The 20,465-nt window shown below is 35.5% G+C and overlaps 1 protein-coding gene across 1 annotated transcript in view; it reads left to right on the top strand.

Annotated features, from left to right (window-relative positions):
• LOC146873114 (uncharacterized) overlaps positions 1 to 20,465 on the top strand; it is a 323,336-nt gene that overhangs the window by 173,246 nt on the left and 129,625 nt on the right. Inside the window, exons 5-7 of the mRNA XM_085655655.1 lie at positions 5,743 to 5,946; positions 6,518 to 6,721; positions 16,786 to 16,959. Of these exons, the coding sequence (XP_085511781.1) occupies positions 5,743 to 5,946; positions 6,518 to 6,721; positions 16,786 to 16,959 (582 nt within the window). The remainder of the gene's footprint in view (positions 1 to 5,742; positions 5,947 to 6,517; positions 6,722 to 16,785; positions 16,960 to 20,465) is intronic.

Genomic DNA, 20,465 nt, shown 5'->3' with positions numbered 1-20,465 from the left:
GACGACGTATCGGAAATTGCTTTTCAAGCGCGGACGACACTCAGCGGCACGCCACGCAGTCAGTCTCTCCTTTGTTCCTCGTGCGTGTGACACATGTTAGAAAAATGCAAACGCACCCTTCCGACGTCTTCCGCTTCTCTCTCTCTCTCTCTTCCTCTCTTCCTCTCTCTATCTGTCTATCTCTGTTTCTCTCTCTCTCTCTCTTTCTCTCTTTCTCTCTATTTCTCTCTTTCTCTCTATTTCTATCTATGTCACTCTCTTTCTCTCTGTTCTTTTCTGTTTGGCAACACATGTCTCCGATTTCTGCCAAACTGATTTTTGACATCTATAGGAAATCACTCTTTGTTGCATTAAAATAATTTTCAATGAAAAGAAATCGTTTTTCAATATGATAAGAAATATAAAACGATTAATATCTCTCGAAAGATTGGTACATTATAAAAATTCGAAAATATTCGCGAATTAAAAAAAAGACATTTGGATTAAAAATAGTTGTTAAAAAAGCGACGAAGTTGTTTCGTAATTAGCGATACGATCGATAAAATGAACGAACGAACGAGATTGTTGAAAGTGCAAAACAATTAGTATCGATCGAATAATAAATATTCCATAATATGATTTCAAAGAATTTATATATTTAGAAATGATATTTAGCTTTAATTTTGAATTTTAATTAACAAACGTATATCTCATTCATATTCTCGTTGAACATTTGGCGAGAAACGACATAATATTCTCATGTACTTCGGCGTCGAAGTTAGGAGATAAATAAATACGTATGCTAATTTTATTGGAGTTTTTTTTCCCCTTCTCGCCTTGACGATTTGAACGACATATTAAATACGAATTTCGATTATACGGAATTGCGAAATCCGTTGGTCCGACGAATTCGTTTCTATGGATATGTGCTCCTCTGCCCCAACACGCGGACCATAGTCGTGGCTTTGAGGGGCGCGGAGTTCATATTGATTTAGGCATCGAAGAACGCGACATTCCAAATTCCAAGGATATTGGAAATATTTAAATTTCTTTAATGCATACTTGTCGTAAAAAATCGTAGGAACCATAAAAACAAGGATTGCCTTTTCCTTTATATTTTTTTATCCTTTTGTATCAAAATGGAATTTTCTTCTTTTTTTTTTTTTTTTTTTTTTTTAATAAATAGAAATCTCCTAACTTCATTATTATACATAATATATGTATACGTACGTATACCAATATAAAATGGATAACGATTAAATCGATTTATTCGTTGGATACATCGATATTATTATTGCCTCTTTTAAATACGATTCTTTAAAAGGATCGTATTTAACACCACCAAAGTGTGTTAACCGGGAATACATTTTCACTTGGTTATTCTTCGAACGAAATTCCACGTTTCTTTCCACGATGTATTTTCACAACGTTTGTGGAATGGAAATTAGACGAATCGAAGCACGATTGCCCACTCTGCATACTGCTCGTTAAAACAGGAAAAATACGATTACAATAACATATCGTGAGTTTTCTCTTGTCCGAAGGGAAAGCTCGATATAGTGTCGACTTTCTTCAAATGCTCGTGTCGTAGTTAAATCACCGTACGCGGCTTACGATCATTGCGTGGATCTTTTCGAAAGGCCCGAACGCGGTAAATTCCGTCTTGCTGCGTTGGAATAATCTCAAAGTATTACGGAATATCAAAAGGTTATACCTAGCTTATGTAATAGGTGTAAACGCTTACAAATTACAAATTGCCACGCGATCTCTCTTATCTCGTATCTCTTCACATGTTCACGAACGTTTAAAATCGATTAACTTTTTCTTTCATGGATGAAGAAAATGATCGATAATATAATTTATTAAAGATCACACGACTTTATTGTCTTTTATATTAATATTTATAGAAAAAATATTTTTATTTATATTTACAACATTAATATAAATTGAAATGTTATTGCAAGAAAAGCGACGATATAATTCCGCACGAAAAGTTACCCCATCTAGAAATCACTATTGGGCGACGTTCATGAAATATAATATATCAAATAAAAAAATATTCCCCGAAGGAAGCTAACACCGTGCGTCGTTCGTCTGTCGTCCATCGAATCATGCCGAGAAGTAGATTTCTCGTCTAGAAAATTTGTCTCTACTTGTAATCGAAAACGTTCGCGAGATTTCTTCCCTCGAATAAACGTCGCATAGTGGAAGCATTGGAAAGGGCCGGAGGCGAACTCTTCCGCAAGTTTCGGACCAACATCGTTGAGGACGAAGAGGACGACGAAGAGGACAACGAGAACGAAGCGCATTCGATGGCCGAGCCGCTTTGGTTTCGTTACTATGGTAACCATCCCCTACAAACAAAATGCGTCCTACACAGAACGTGCGGCCGTTTCACTCTCCCTCTCTACAACCTCTGCCTTTTCCTCCGCTTCCTCTTTAACTCTCGTCTCCCTCGAATCCGGCTAGCCAGTATGCATTTAGCCCAACTACGGAAACGAAACGTCGTTGCCGTCGTTGTCGTTGTTGGCCCCGAAGAAACAGAACAGGACTTGCTACTGGACGAGAAGACAAGACGTTGTAAATTGTCTCGTGATGTTTTCTATCTTTCTTCCTCTCTGTTTCACCATTCACTAGCTTTTGCTACTACTATTACTTATGTTTCAATGGTAAAGATAAATCGTTTGGTTGTGCTAACTCGCACGAGGAACGAAAGCGTCGAAAGCAACGGCGACGTAGTCGAGCACGCGATCGACCGCTGTGATTAACTCTCTTTCACTCTGTTTCTCTGTTTCTCTGTTTCTCTCTCTCCCTCTCTGTCTCTCTCTCTCTCTCTCTCTCTCTCTCTCTCTCTCTCTCTCTCTCCGTTTCTGTCTCACTCTGGCACTCTTCGATTAAAGATAACCATTGACTGTTCATTCGGCTCGGCCCACTGCTAATCCAACGATCGATTATTCTCTTATCACTAGCCACATGACGAATGGTTCGACGACATCATCGAATTTCCGAGTATTCCTGCTTTCGAATATTCGCGATAAACTCGAATGATATTTCGTTTGTTCGTCATCTATGATATGGACGTTGTATATTATGATATTATTTTTTTACTTTTTTTTATAAATACAATTGAAAAATTTCTGCCAATCTAAGTTCTTATCAATTTGTTCAAATAATACAAATATTGTATATCTTTATAGTTCCTGTAAATATATTTATAACTTTAAGATACTCATAGAATGGAAAGATGGAAGAGAAAAAAGTATAGATCTTTTTAAATTCAAATCCATATGGATTAGAAAATTCAATAGAGGAAGGTAAAACGATGGAAGAGTGAGAGGAAGAGAATCTATGGGGCAGGAAAAGAAGGTTGAGAAGAGGGAAACTTTAGAGAGCAAGAAAGAGAGAAAGAGAGAGAGAGAGAGAGAGAGAGAGAGAGAGAAAGAGAGACAGACAGACAGATGAAGGAGGATGAGGAAGAGGAAGAGGAGTCAGTCGGAGGAGGGTGACGGAGAGAGAAGAGGGCATAACACAATTACATGTGGGGTTGATGTTGGTGCTCTTGCTCTCAGCAACGAGAGAGCATACCGTGGCTCATCGTAAGGGGAAAGAGAGTAGTGGGGGTTCGGGAGGAGAACGTAGGGCGGCCCCAACGGTGGTGGGTGCCAAGATTGAATATGAAAGTTTAATGCGAGCAATATCAGCGCCACTGGCCCGGCTCTCGGCTACTCACTCTCAGACGTCTCGACTATCAAGGCTGCACATCTTGCCTTTCTCTCTCTCTCTCTCTCTCTCTCTCTCTCTGCCTTTTTCTCTCTCTCTCTCTCTCTCTCTCTCTCTCTCTCTCATATAACCGCTTCTCCTTTTACGATGATCTTTGATCTTTTACCGTGTTAAAACTAAAAGTAGCAGAGAAGAAACGCCATCGATTTCTTCGATTATTGGTGGTGAGATGAAATTGACTTACATACATACGCGCGCTAGCACGCGTCCGCCCACAAATATATATACACGGACATATATGATATACACTTAATAATACAATAATAACAATAGAAGAGATTTTGAAAATATATTGTATATTACGTAATATAAAAATCTTGTAAAATTTTTTTCTTCCTCCTCGAAGAGAAATGAATTTTTTTCTTTTTTCTTGGTGTTCTTAACTTGAAACTTTGAACTCGTGTTCGATGATATTCGTAGCACAACGTGATCGATTATAATCGTTGTCGTTTGGACAAAGTATAAGAGAAAAGAAAAGACGAAAATGCGAGGACCGATCGTCGATTATCGTCCGTACGCGAAGAAGGCAAAAAAGAGAAAGAGAGAGAGAGTGAGAGAGAGGGAGAGTGAGAGAGGGAGGGAGAGAGAGAGAGAGAGAAGAAGGAGAAAGGATAATAATCAATTAAAAAGTTAGTACTGCACGAGGATATTTCGCTTGTGGATGAATTTCACGGGCTTGCTAAGGCGTTTAGTGACTATGCCTTCGGCTATTTGTAAAACTTTCCTCATTAATTACCGACTACGTTCGATCCTCTTTCCCGACCATCCCTCATCTTCTTCTTCTTCTTTCTTTTGGTACATCGATGTCCTTAAGAAAGAAAAAGAGAGAGAGAGAGAGAGAGGGAGAGAAAATGTATCTGTTTCTTAGCGTATTCTCTCTTACCCCTTTTGTCCCCACGCATCGAGGTAGAAACTTTAATAGAGGATTAAAGAAAAGGCAAGCCTTCTTGCAAACGACAATTAGCTACCAATTAACAGAACAAACATCACGCCCCTTGCACGCTGAGTCACACTTTCGATAAGGTCGAAAATCGTTTATCGTCTTGGCATTATTTTCTCTTCGATTTTTACTTCTTTCTAAAGAGGATTATCTTCGAAGGTGTTAGAAAAGAGGGAGAAAGTCGAGCTATCATACTTTCCTTAAAGAATGCTGTACCATAACTCAAGAATACTGCGTGAGTTTCGCTTAAGCAAATACAGCTTGGGTCAAACGGCGAGAAAATAGACACCAGAAGCATCTCCAAAGAGGATTTTCACAAGGATTTCGTAAAAGACTGCTCGGGAGACAATAAAATAAGATGACGAGACGGTCGCTAAATATGACAGCTCTCTTTTATTATCTCCATATAACTTTCGTATACATACATACATACATATATATATATATATATATATATATTATATATATATATATATATATTAGGGGGACCGGAAAGTAATGTCGCTTTCTAAGATTATATTCAAACGAATAAATTTTTAACAAGTTTTTATTTTTAATCACAATCAAATATCGACATGCGCAGAAACGACATTACTTTCCGGCCCCCCTAATATATATAATATATATAATTTATATATAATATATATTTATATATAATATATATAATATATATAATAATTATATATAATATATATATATAATATATATTTATATATAATTTATATATATATATATATATATAATTTCGGATGAGCTCGATTTTAAATCTTTCTTGAATTAAAAAATTACGAGAGGATAGTTCAATTTGGTATTTGTTTAAATATTTTTTTTTTATTTTAGATGATATTTTGATTATGATCTAAAAAAGTATGACTGAAAATAATATACAATAGATGATTTATTATAGCCTTAAAATATACGAGAAAAACAATTTTTATATGCATCCCATATAATTAAAAGTTGAACACAAAGTAAACTAATGTAATTATAAAATCGATTAAATGACAAACGATAAAGTTTCGACGTTCAACGATATGTTTTAGGTGCCGGTGATCGTTCTTATCGCACTGGCTCGGACACGGAGGGTGCCGCAACGACGGACAACCCTACGACGCCGTTTCCAACGCCACCACCAACGTTGACGCCAAATCATCGACAAGCCTCCCCGTTTCCTCTCGAAAGCACCAACTCTCGGCGGCATCATTACAACGGGAGCGTATCCTCGGACAGATCTCGCAATGGAAACGGTAGGGATTTAATTAGATTCAACGCGAATGCACGCGAAACGATAATTATGAGATCAGTATGACTTATTTTGCTGACTTTTATTAACATATTTAACACATTCGCCGGATTATGTTAATCGAGATATCTAAATAATGACTTTGTATAATTTAGAATCATCTATTTGAATGCGAAAAATATAATTTGGAAATTTAAAAAGAAATTCGGATTAATTAACAAAGTTGGTTAAATTCCATAAATAGTAAAACAAAACAAAACCAAAATATATACACGATGAACTTGATACTTGTATATAATTAAATAATAAGAATTCAACATATAATTTTAATAATTATGATTTATCAAAACTTACGAGAAATTTTTACATTATTTCATTATGTGATAATGAAAACTAAATGTCAATTTTCATACCGTCGATTTTTACAAAACTTTTTTTACCAAAAACCTTATCATCATGAAACTATTCGAAATCGATCTCAATAGGCTATACCAAAGGCAATGGCCGTCGAGAATTCGAAACGTTTCGAGGTTAAGAAGCGATAGCGTCTGATCGAGAATCTTGGTATCGTGCAGGTGAAACGGTATATGCGGCACCAAGCAAAAAGACGAATACCGCTGGAGGAGGAGGAGGAGGAGGAGGGGGAGGAGGTGGTGGTACCTTAGGTCGAAGAACACGCCGAGGTCACGCAAGCGCCTTGAGTAGTAGCTCAACTGCGAGCGACCGTTCAGAGACCGTCGTCTTTCCCGACGAGCATTCGCGTATACACCTTGGCAATGGTGAGCCAACCAATAATTAATTAATCCATGATAAATTTTTTTTTAATTCAATTGATCATATTCATCGCATGTATCGATCTCATCATTCGATCATGAATTTCAGACATGTTAGGTATCGTCTCATTTTTTATTTCCATCGCTTCATCCAATAATTCATGTTGTATCGTTTTTTTACAATTTATTTTTCATATTCATCAAGCTAAAAAAATAATATATCGTTGTACATCAACGACAATAATGCTAAGAATGATTTAATATATAGTTCGATCGAGATCATTGAGAGAGAGAGAGAGAGAGAGAGAGAGAGAGAGAGAGAGAGAGAAAGAGAGATTGGGAGGGTGGAGGGTGAGAGAGAAAGAGAAATACAGGTCAGTTCAAGGAATCGCAACGTAAAACTTGGCGCGATAAGTTAACGATCCGTGCCTCAAACACGATTACGGTGCTAATGTTATTATCGGCTGGTATCGAGCCCCTGGCCGAAGTTAAATCGGGTTTCGCGTAAACGTGTTTCTCGTTAAAGGCTTAATATTAATAGTCTTCCGTGTAGCGAAACGTAAAGATCCAATCGACTTTGGAATCTTTGATGTGTGGTACTTCGATACTATTTACGAAGACAAAGAAGAAAGAAAATGAAGAGATCCTTATTAGAAAGATAAAATAATAATTAGTAATGAACAATATATTTACAATTTCGTAATAAGAATGAGAAAATATAATAAATAATACAGTAGATATATTGAAACAAAAAAAAATATACATATATATATATATATATTTTTTTTTATATTGAAAGTGACCTAAGTCCATTTATCTTCAAATCGAGATATTTAAAGGTTTCCGTTTCAATGAATTTAAAAATATACGTATAGGATACTAATGAATCATACTACTTAAGTATATCTAAGGGTGTTATATTTATAGTTCCTGTTAAAATAGTGGCAATTATTAAGTGAATAATATGCGTTTTCTTATCAAGAATGGAATTAGGTCACTTTCAAAATTAACAATCAGATTCATTATAAAATTTGAAGGTGCCCAAGTCCATTCAACATAATTTAAGATACTTCAAATTGAAAAAAACAATACTCAATTTATTTTTCATATCCTTAAAACACTTCGACAACATAATTTATGCGATTCAAAACATTTTTTAACTACATAACGTACAAAATTACAAACATATATTATATCCTACTTATAAATAAAAAAAAAATATATATATATATCCTTTTCAAATATTTTTTTAAATTAGAAACTTAGAAGATTCAGCTTTATTAGAAATTTAAGGAGAACTCAATGAACATAGGAAATTCCAAGAAACTTTTGGACTCGAATCTTGAACTCTAGAAATAGACTAGGAGTTGCTTTCTAGGTCCACTAACACAATGCGTTAATCGACGAACTACCACCACATACGTTGGCTCATTAAATAACTAAGGGACTTTCCGTTTCGAAGTTGGCTCCGTTGTTGTTTCAGACAAGTCGCCGGTGCTCGCTGGTAACTAACGGTAGCTGAGCTCTTTGCTTACGAGGAGAGAAAGAGAGAAAGAGAGAAAGAGAAAGAGAGAGAGAGAGAGAGAGAGAGAAAGAGAGAGAAAGAGAATTGGAACGGGTAGAAAGGAACAAAGTGAGAGAGAAAGAGCGTCTCTGTGCGTATGTGTAGAGAGAGAGAGAGAGAGAGAGAGAGAGAGAAAGAGAGAGAGAGAGAGTTTCGAGGAGAGGTAACCGAGTTAGCAGTTAGCAGCGAGAGAACTGGCTAGTTAGAGCATAGCTCACTAGCCAAGTTAACGTGGCTCCGTAGACTATATTGTTTTGGAATGCCAGGAGGATTTAGGCCTAGCCACCTTGGTGTTCACAACTGACTCACACCAGGATCTCTCGTATATGTGTAAAACAGTTTTAGCAGTAAAGCTTGCTACTGAAACGTCTATGTTGTATTTGTATGTGTATGAGATATAGAGAGATGAGAAAGTAGCTTTGCGGCTTTGAACCCACTGTCGAGTAGTGACCACCACGGCAATGGCCACCTGCACTTCACCCCTCATCCTTCCTCTTTCCCCACTTACTTCACTCAGCCACCTACTACTACCTAGCTTAACTTTTAAACGAAATTTCGCGGGCATCTCGTTTCGGAGGATGGCCCTTCCTCTAAAGAGAGGGAGAGAGAGAGAGAGAGAATTTTGTCTAGCTTCAACGTTGTTTTCTATGTTACGAAACTCTTTCGAGGCAATTAAAATGACGAAGAACATATCGAACGTTTATATTATTGTTATTATTTACTTATTTATTATCGGCATTATAAAAAGTTATGTCAGATTTAACTATAACGACAATAAAATTTCTCGCAACGTTTCGAATACGTATGATACTTTCAGAAAGCGAGGATCGACAGCGAGCATCGAAGTTTCGGACATTGATGTATCAGTAACATGGGAACCAGCGATGTTACCGTGGATCTTACAACGGGTATCGCATGCGTGGAAACGTTGTTACAATGGTTGACACGAGTGACGGCGCCGTATGCCAATAAATTCGCCGCTTTTACTTCGAACTCTCCACGGCGTCGTAACGCGTATGTTATGCCCCTGGAAAGGGAGCTCGATCGAATTCGTGTATTATAAACGCGTATTTACTAAATGCCGTTACAGTGGTATTATGCGTTAGCAAACGTTTCTTCTCGATTGGATTCAAATTTTTATAAGATAAAATCCGTATAATATTATGTTTACCTATTATGTTCAAAAATTCAAAAGAAAAAAAAAAAAAAGAAAAAGAAATACGAACAGAAATATCCGCAAAAAATAATTTTATTATTTAAAATATCAATTAACGCGTTACAAACATTTTCCAAAATGATACATGTTTGAACAAATTTAGAAAATAAAAAATAAAAGGAATAACACAGAATATAATACACTTATAGCTCACGTCCGACTATTTTAAGGATACTCTACTAAAATATTAGAATCATATAATGAGATGTTGTTATAAGTTTTTCCGTTGTGATTACTGGTATATCGTAAGGAGTAATTCGAGTCTGAATCTCCAATGGGGTATATTGCTCGAAGGAATGTCCCTGCGGTCTAATGGAGGCATGTCGCGGCATCTATTAGCAAATGGCTCCCAACGGTCAGGGCTTACCCACGTTAACCCCTTGCACACCGCCAACAGAAAGACGATTGATATTACATTAGACCGTCGGAGTCTAATGTAGGCCAGTCGAGTAGCACGTTATTGAATTGCCGAGCGAGCTGGTGCGCGCGCGCGCGCCCGCACGCACACACACACACACGCATACGGTCTGGCTCTCTCACCAGAAACTCGGCACAGTTGCGGTAATTTGTCACCGTAAATCTGTTCAGCCTGTAACGTATAGCTGAGTAATACGTGTGGACGTGAACCGCGTGTATTACGTGCCACTAACTTGAACTACCACTACTGCTACTGTTATTAAGCCGTGTTAAAAAAAAAATTTGTTTAGTATGTACAATGAATGTCTCGAGAATTTATAAAAATAAAATAAAGTTCAGTTTTCTTTAGAAATTATGAAGAAATATGTATGTATGATTTAGTTAGACCGATCAGGATTACCGATAACGTTGCTTTTTAATATACAATGAAATTTTTTTAATGGCAAGAATAGTCCTAAGAGAAGATTTTTTCCTTTTGATATATTATGTGAAGAGTCCTATTCGGGTTTTTTTTTTATGTTATTATAAAGTCACGTTAGTTAATCGGTTTCTTAGACTATTTCTTTTACGATCCTGGCAAAAGATTTTCAACTTCGTTCTTCTTTCGAGCGACGACGAATCTCATTTTCTTGGGGTAAGAGTTAGCGAACGAGGAAGAAGAAGAAGAAGAAGAAGAAGAAGAAAACTCGGTTATCAATTTTGAACAAGGCGAAACGTTTTAACCGGCCAGCGTATTCGACGAAAATGTTGAGAAGCAAGCGTGGAATGGGATGTGCCTGGATTAGTGCCAGGCTCGATCCAAGTAGGAATAATTTTAAGTACCACTCGGAAACTATGCCAATAGTCCGTGTTCGCCATTATCGTTACTGGTGTTCCTTATTCTGGTTTCTCTATTCTAACAGAGAATCTATGAAGATTTTATTGCTCTATAGAAATTCTTCTTCCCTCTTACAGACTCCACTGACATACTTTTGAAAAGTCAAACGATTAGTCTTTATGGATATTAGTTTCTTCTTTATTTTTCTTCTTCATCTAATTGTTGCTTCGTGGTTACATCTAACGATGAAAGTCCAGTTATAGAAAGAAAAGAGAGAGAGAGAGAGAGAGAGAGAGAGGGAGGGAGGTAGAGAAGAGAAGGTAGGCATGAAAATGGCGGACTATCACATGAAATAATTCGTATTTACATGAATATGTATTCCCTGACGTGGAGGAGGCGTTAGAGCATCAAATCGAATTAACGGGGCGATCCGCTAACCGCATCAAGTCACTGTCGGCCACCTTGCACTCCCTTGCAATGTCTGACTAACCCTTCCTACCAACTACTACAACCATCACCATCTCCATTGCTACTACCACCCATCGATGAAGGTGGTATCACCCGTTTGAATCAAATGTCAGTGATGTGCCGCAACGTACGATCCGTAATTGGCTTCCACGGTTCTCTCCTACCTACCTATCCTACCTATGTACCTTCCTTCCTATCTACCTTTCTACCCGTCGTCTCCATGCTTCTTGATGTTTCTGATTAAATTTTGCGAAACGAATCTCTCCACGATCCGTGTTTCGACACACTTCGACTTTTGCACCAACGTAAATTTAACGATACACATCACGTCCTTTAACGTCCTTTATATATATTCATTCGACCACAAGATTATTAAGATTAAAAATTTGCATTATAAATCATAATAGAAATTCTCTCGATCAGTTATTAAATAGTTATTATATATACGAAAAGACGATATTTCAAGTCTTTAAACATCATTTCTACAAAGAGAATTAGGTTGTAATTGTCGGTAGGATGTAATTTAGCAGAACTCAATGATCTATCGGCGTTCTAACGCGAATAATACACCCTTCGCGCTTAATGAGAAATTTATATAGTTCGATTGTATACACATAACAGGAATATGACGATATAATGCTTAATTGATACTTCGCGTACAGATTGACGAAGCTTTCAACTGCAATAGAATCTCATTACCTCGTTTCCACGTAATTCAATATCGGTTATATACCAATCTATAGAATATTATACATGAACTATGATGCCCGATATTAACGATTATACGATATATATCAGTATCATATTTAAAAATAATTAAAATGACCTTATCTTCACCCATTCAACTTTTCTATATATTTACATATTATTGTATTATCAAAATAAAGAAACTAATGTTATTTTGGAGAACTCATATACACGGCATGTTCATTTAAATATTTTCACCGTCAATAACTCGAAAAGGTAAAGAAAGTCATATAAAAAAGTGGATATATTATTGATATTACCATATTATCTAATAACAACTAAAAAATTAAAGAAGTTTTGTTTTCATCCTTCACATTTTGAAAGTGACGAAATTGACAAAAATTTTTATTTTATTAGATCTATAAATAAGATTTTTCTTCTTTCTCGTAAAATAAAAATCTGTAAAGGAAAATATAGGTTTTCGTTAAAAAAGCAAAGAAAAAAAAAAAAAGGAAAGTTAACCTTCAAATAACTTCAAAACTGTCCAACAAGTAAAAAATACACAGGTTTTTTATACTTCCCTCTTGAAACTGTGAAACTTTTGTTTTCAACATTTTTCCCAATTTGAGATTTTTACACTGGAAGTTTTCAAATGAACACGCCGTTTATATATGCATGTGCATATATATAGATCATCGAGAAATATTTTTTCTAATTTCTTCCTCCTTGCAAAAGATTTCACGGAAAAAAATAAAAGAAGATATATATATATATAAAATGAATTTATACGCGTCGTATATAAGTGAATGATCCTCGAATGGTTCTAGCAATCCAAAGGAATTCGTTACGATTGGCTCCCGATAATCGACTCTCGAAAGAGAAATGGATAAAAATAATGGATCGTTCGTTGACTCTCCAACGATGAAGCTCGCGATAAACTAGTAGAAATTGTCCTCGGAGTGTCCGTAGATAGGTTATCGATTTTCTAATTGAGCGTTACAGGTGTTTGCAGAGTCCAAGAGGCTACGTGGCGAGTGGGCGGGTGGGTTAGTGGGTTGGTACAGGTAGGGGAAAGAGATGGAGAGAATAGTTCAATAACTAGAACGAATGTACGTATGTATTTCGAGAGTAAAGTTGTCCGAGAAACGCGATGGTCCCGGCTGCACCTGACAGAAACGCATTGCGCATTTCACAGTCCGCTTTAATTAAGCAATTATTACTGCTTATTGCAGTAGATATCGACCTTGCGCTTTTGTACCATCCCCGTCGCAATTCATTTTGACTCCTGGTTAATATGAACGTGCTAGAAGGAAATATTTGATAATCGTTTCATGGTCATAACATGTAAAATCCGAGTCACGATCATTCGTCATTTTTCATCTTCATTATCGTCTCGACTACGTGGATGCATTAACGGTTAAGCATTTGACGATCGTTTTTAAAAGAATTCCAATTTTGCATGACGTATTCACAACAAGCATAGCAACATTAGCAACAATTTACATTCTCATCACGATATATTTCCACAATCTCTCATCAGATTCATATCGATCATATCTAGCACGTACGCACTTTATCAAATTTTTCACTCGCACTAATGCACTTTTGTCTCTCTGCACGTTCACCTCTGGATCTGCACAGGTCTCTCCAGGCCTATTTACTTCACAGGTATGTAAATCCCAATTGGTGATGTGTGCATACACCATGTTATATAATTTGTCTTCTATTGTGTTCTTTTTAATTTGTCTTTCATCATTGTCTTTGTCGGGCGTTTATAAAAAATTGCACAAACTATCTTTAAAGAGAAAATTATTCGATATATGTGTTTGTGTGTATGTGTGTGCGTGCATGTGTGAGTGCATGTGTATGTGCGTGTATGTGTGTGTGTGTGTATGTTGTTTTTTCTTGTCTTCCATTTCCGTCAGATAATGAATCACGCGTTAAAAAACGTTTATTATGTTTGTAATTTGTATAGTTATATATTTAATACATTATCTTTATGTAATTTAACACAAAAAGAAAAAGAAAAAGGGAGAGAGAGAGAGAGAGAGAGAAAGAGAGATGTATACCAAAATTGAATATTCATTAACAAGTCGTATCCAGTAACAAGTATTAAAAACCATATCGAAATTTCATCCGATAAAATATCAACGATTTTCCACGTCATTTCTCTTTTAATCGAGCATAATCAAGTATAATAATAATAATAATAACAATAACAAAAATAACAACAACAATAATAACAACAATAACAACAATAATAATAATAACGATAATAAAAATAATAATAATATTAGTAATAATAATAATATTTGGAACTTACATTTAAATATTACTTCCTCCCCGAAAATCTGCCATATTACAAATATCATCCAGAAATAGTGCTGAAAAACTCAAATATAAAACTATACTGGGATATAACAATATATACTAAGAATAGAACGTAACAGACCAGATGTAAAACTAATAATAAATAAAAAAATAAATAAATAAACAATTGTCTATTTAATAATGAAGTAAAGAATTATACCGAAGAAGAAAAGAAAAATCTTTATTTTATTCTCATACAATAATATGTCGGATTATGCATGCGCGTTACGTCAATCCCATGTCTCTCTAGCTTTCTTGAATAATTTTCTTAGAAATTACAATGCTCACGTAAGTTATAACCGTAATGGATTTTAATCCGCAAGACCCGGCACCGAAATTCCATTATCCGGCATCAGAGTTACCGCAAGCAAGTTACATAGCTTCGCGAAAGCGCGATAGACCACTGTATTGCAGTTAACCTTGATTTACAATAATGCGCTCTGTAACATTAACAACCTCTAATGGTTACGTATTGCTTCAATTGTATACATATAGATATACGTATATATATATATATATATATATATATATATATATATATATATGTACATATATTGTGTGACTATAGATACATACATACACATATGCATTCAGTATGGTATCATCTTAAGGCTCCCCATATCCGCTGTTACAACTAATTCTCAGCTTCTCCTCCACCTGTAAGAAAATTTGTACTCGAGATTTTTAATATTCATATTTTTTCTTTTGTTTATATTTACCTAAAAGAAATTGTAGGCACGTGAAGACGAGGCATAATTCGTTCCGAATTTTTCGCATTCTTTCGTTTATAAAGAAAAAAGGTTTTCCACGATAGAGCAAAGAACTTGTCCGACGAAATACTTTCATTGTCTTCAAACGCGCGCGAATGCGAGCGGACCGCTCCGGTTCTTTTGCGCTCTTTGCGTTTATGTAACTTTAATTATTCGTCGGAAGGAGTTCCTTACGAGTTTGAACAACTTTGTAAGTAACTCGACTACGGAAAGCCCCAAGGGCCAGCAAGGTACGGAGGTGAGAGAGAAAGAAGAAAAGAGAAAAAAAGAAAGAGAGAGAAGAGAGAAAGAGAAAGAGAAAAAGAAAGAAATAAAGAGAGAGAGAGAGAGAGAGAGAGAGAGAGAGAAAGGGACAAAAAGAGGGAGAGAGGAAAAGAGAAAGAGAAAGAGAAAGAGAAAAAGAAAGAAATAAAGAGAGAGAGAGAGAGAGAGAGAGAAAGGGACAAAAAGAGGGAGAGAGGAAAAGAGAAAGAACAGGGGGCCGTTCAGAATTGGAAAATTTTTAGTATTCCGTTAGAAAACTTTTTAAACGTTCTAATTTGTTTATACGCGAAGCTCGGTAAATGAAAAAAGACGCGGTCACGTTTTTATTACGTTCGCAAACTCCCTTAACGAGGTATAATAATTATATAGTTATATAGCGTGGTGTATCTATTTTTTCTTTACTAAATATTATTTTGTATTGTATCTCTTATAGGTCATTTATTTTCATTATTTTCCTTTTTTATTATAACAGATTCCTATTGAAAGGAACGAAAGGATATAGAAATTATATCTTATATTTTTAATTGTAAATATTTGTCTAAAATGTAAAAATGAAAAAAAGAAAAAAATAAAAGAAAAAAGAAATCGATAGTAAAAAATAGTTGATAACATTACCGTGTCCCATACCAAAGCCATCTTATGTTTAATGCGAAAGTATTTGATACAACGAGAATAGTTCGCTTTAATTATAAATAGATCCTTAATTATTCGCTGACTCGCTAGTTCTATAGAGCGAATCGATATTACTACTTGCGTCATGAGATGTAGCGATAAAACGGGATTAACATAGGTGTGTGTACACGCGAAAGTACCACCCCCTATAATATTTTCATCTTGCATCGTTCGTGAGGATTGTTGCTTTCTCACGTTAGAACATATTGTGCGTCATGCTAACGTCATAAGTACATAAATACGTGTAAATATATATATATATATTTAATATATATTTATATATATATATATATGTATGTACGATTTTACTTCACGTTATTTTCGAATAATAGCAGCCTCGCTCTAAAACGAGAGAGAGATCGATGCTCCAATTAGACTATTTCCTAATTACAAAAGCGCTCGCTCGCGCATTCTTCATGCTCCCTCGCACTTCTAATAACGTCTAATCGATCTCTCTCCGTTATGCTTCGAACTACATAAAGCAGCAATAATTGCGAAGGTCTCGATTGTCGACGTCTCGTTTAATTATTCTGGATTAGTGGACATTGCGAACGTGAAAATGCGAGCGAATGTATAAGCAGGATAGTGAGAGAGAGAGAGAGAGAGAGAGAGAGAGGGGGGAGGGGGAGAGGGGGAGGGAGAGAGCAACGATAAATGTGAAATTTTATTACCTGCATGTCAATGTTTTATTGCAAATTTACTGATTCTCCATCGTACAATGAGAACACGTATTATTATAACGAATCGAATGAACGTTCCCTAATTCTCCCTTCGTTATTAAAAAACGAAATTATTTCCAATAACTAGAACGATAATTCTTTTCAGACACTGGAAGAGATTCTCCTCCGGAACCAGCACCACCGGAAGTACCACCTCGTGGCCCATCTTTACACGCAACGCACACCCTACGTAATCAACAAACTCGAAATGGATGTCCTCCAAATGCTACTGGAAATTTCACTGTACCAACGGATCAGATACCATCGGAAACCTATTCTGGTGAGTTTTTATAATAATTATTTTACATAACACGTTCTAATCTTGAATTTGAAATGGATTATAGTTTATTCCTATGTTAACCATTGAATATTTATTGAAATACTTTAAACAAAAAGATAACAATAGAATGTTAACGTTAGAAAACGACATTTGGCTTTCGGGCTAACAAACGTTTAATTTGCTCACAACGTATCAGCCGCGTTTTCTCGCGTGTGGGTTATCCAAGTGCTGAACCTGCGTTCTCTCTTGGTGCCACGTAACGCGGGGAATCTGTTTAAACTAATGGATAGTGGAGCAGGGGTTATGCATTAACGCCCCCGTAAATTCATTGCAAATATACTCGGCGTATATTCGTTTCTCTATATTTCTAGGTACATATACTGTTGGAGTATCGCGACGCCGACTAAACAGTCGTTTGTACGCTCCCACAACGCTCTTCCCGAGCATTTGATGTGCTCGCGCGCACGATTTACATAGTACATTCGATTCGCGTTTAACTGCTGTCGTAAACACTTCTACGATAATAGGGAGCGAGGGTATTAACAAGTGCGGTTATCGGTTCGCGTTATTTCACCATCCTCCTACTTCTCCCACTCCCTTATAGAATACAGTACAGTAGTAGTAGTAGTAGTAATAGTAGTAGTAGTAATAGTAGTAGTGGTAGTAGTAGTAGTAGTGGTAGTAGTAGTAGTAGTAGTAGTAGTAGTAGTAGTAGTAGTAGTAGTAGTAGTAGTAGTAGTAGTAGTAGTAGTAGTAGTATTAGTAGTAGTAGTAGTAGTAGTAGTAGTAGTAGTATTAGTAGTAGTATTAGTAGTAGTAGTAGTATTAGTAGTAGTATTAGTAGTAGTAGTATTAGTAGTAGTAGTAGTAGTATTAGTAGTAGTATTAGTAGTAGTAGTATTAGTAGTAGTAGTAGTAGTAGTATTAGTAGTAATATTAGTAGTAGTAGTATTAGTAGTAGTAGTAGTAGTAGTGGTGGTGGTGATAGTAGTAGTAGTGGTAGAAGTAGTAGTAGTGGTAGTAGTAGTAGTAGTAGTGGTGGTTGTGATAGTAGTAGTAGTGGTAGAAGTAGTAGTAGTGGTAGTAGTAGTAGTAGTGGTGGTAGTGATAGTAGTAGTGGTGGTAGTGATAGTAGTAGTAGTGGTAGAAGTAGTAGTAGTGGTGGTAGTGATAGTAGTAGTAGTGGTAGAAGTAGTAGTAGTGGTAGTAGTAGTAATAATAGTTGTAGGGACAACTTGATTTCGATTTCTTTTCACTTTCCTTCTTACCGTATTTCCGCGAATTTCGTAAAATTCCGAAAGGGAAAATTAAAGAAATTAAAAAATGGGTCGAAAACAGAAGAAAAAAAAAAGGAAACGAGATATTTGTCGCTTCATTCCACCGGAACGAGTAAATGCTAGATTTTCGATGGGGATGAAAAGAGGAAAGGAAAATAAAAATTTTAAATAAAAGAAAAAGAAACGATAAAGGGAAAAAAGAGGAATCGAAAAGAGATTGGAGTTTCTCCATGTAAAAATATTTACCAAGGTAACGTCTGAAAAACAACCCAAGAAAAAAGAAAATAGAACAAAAAAGAAAAGTAAAAGAAAAAAACAGAAAAAAGGTCATAACTTTTTATCCTTTGCTTCTCCAACCCCGAGAGTTAATCGGATCACAAGTCGGAAATTTTTCTATCGATCGATCGCCACTGCTCGAGGAAAAATATCGTTACGGTGGCTTTTCGGCTATGGCATGAATCGATTCGCGTTCACACTTTCAAATGTGTTTGTTGCGTGGGTGTGTTGTGTCTGCTATACGTTATTTGAAATAAACGCGCTGGTCGGGATTTTGTCTAGAATAAAAATCGGTCTTTCCGTCCTCTGTAATATCGAATGCATTGCATTTCCGTCCAGGATCATCCGAATTTTATGGGACACATTGCATGGCTATATCGGCCGTGCATGCTTCACTCTGCTTACATGTGAATTTATTGTAATGCATTCTCGATAAGCCGTATTGTTTTACGAAGCGCAAAGTTTCATTGAATGCAATGTTGTTGGTGTGCACTCTTTTTATCGCTCAACTAGTAGCCTCCACCCCCTGCGTATTGTGTGTTTTTATCGTATAATAAAAAAGAGGCCTACGGTCAACTTCGTTTCGAATTTTTCATTATTTTTATTGTATTTTTTATTTTGTTTTTTTTTTTGCACTTCACATGTGATCAATTTTGCCGTTGAAAATGATGATTTGATATACATGAATAAAAAACAATGCGAAAGTAAAATGAGGAAGTAATTCTTGTGTTTCTCTTCTGTTTTCTTCTTGTTTTTTTTCTTTTTAAACGAAGCTATGAGAAATGACAGTGTGATCGTCATATCGCTTAATAAAATCGTTCTATTCGCACGTACGTATTTATGTGAATGTGTGTATGTATGTACATGCATCAAAGTTATTACTCTGCATTGCCGACGTCGTTTGTCGGAAGATATTCTCAATCGAACGCGAGGATAATCCTCAGATGAAGTTTTCTCTTTCTTTTCTCTCTCTCTCTCTCTCTCTCTCTCTCTCTCTCTCTCTCTTTCTTATCATGTAGATTAATCTTATGCGGGACTTTTATTATTATTATTAATAATATCATTATTATTGTTGTTGTCGTTATAATTATTATTATTCTTATATAGATGCTAATAACAAATATTTATATCAATATAATGCGTTTTGTATAACGTTTTAGCGAAAGATGATTTAGCTTCTTTCTTCTTTTTTTTCTTTTTCTTCTTTTTTTTTTGTTATTACAGTAAAAATAAAATCCTTGAATTAAGAGAAATGATTGTTAATACTTAATTATCCGTCATTTAATTCTTATCTCTAATGGAATTTTAAAGTAATAAAAAAAAAAGAAATAGTCACTTACGTTACAAAATAATGATAATTCAAAATTAATAACAATTAATAATAATTCGCTCCTACACATTTACAAGCGATCGATTAATGAAACGTTCGCTAAAGTTCTTATTAATAATCATAAAATGAACCGTTGGTGATCACAAAAAATTTTTTTGTCGATAAGTGCCTAAGATAAATGCAATTCGACAATGTCAAATTTCTTTCAAAATCGTTTTTATAAAAGAGTAACTTTCATTGACGTTGATAAATTTTTCTTTTTTTCTTTTTTATTTTTTGGTAATAGAAACAAAAAATGTAAGATAAATTGATTATGATTCACAATCAATTCACAAATTTATATTAATTATTATATATCTCATACCTGTGATATTATTATATTTGCGATATCTTTGGATTTTTTATTTCTCATTGATATATATACACAAAGTTGAAACGACATCGATTGAATGTTAAAAAGAAAGTCATAAAGAACGATTCCCTAAGAATATTCGCAACGGAAAGAAAAAAAAAGAGAAAGAGAGAGAGAAAGATAGAGAGAGAGAGAGAGAGAGAGAGAAAAAGAGGAAGTCGAGAGAAGTTTTATTACGTCGAAAGGGAATCGGAGTAGATGGAATCGGCGT

The sequence above is a fragment of the Vespa mandarinia genome, chromosome 3 (genome assembly GCF_050613455.1).
Source record: "Vespa mandarinia isolate Hongniang chromosome 3, ASM5061345v1, whole genome shotgun sequence".
NCBI classification, from domain to species: Eukaryota; Metazoa; Arthropoda; class Insecta; order Hymenoptera; family Vespidae; genus Vespa; species Vespa mandarinia.
Note: the sequence above shows the minus strand (reverse complement) of the source record. Positions and strands in the feature narration are given on the sequence as shown.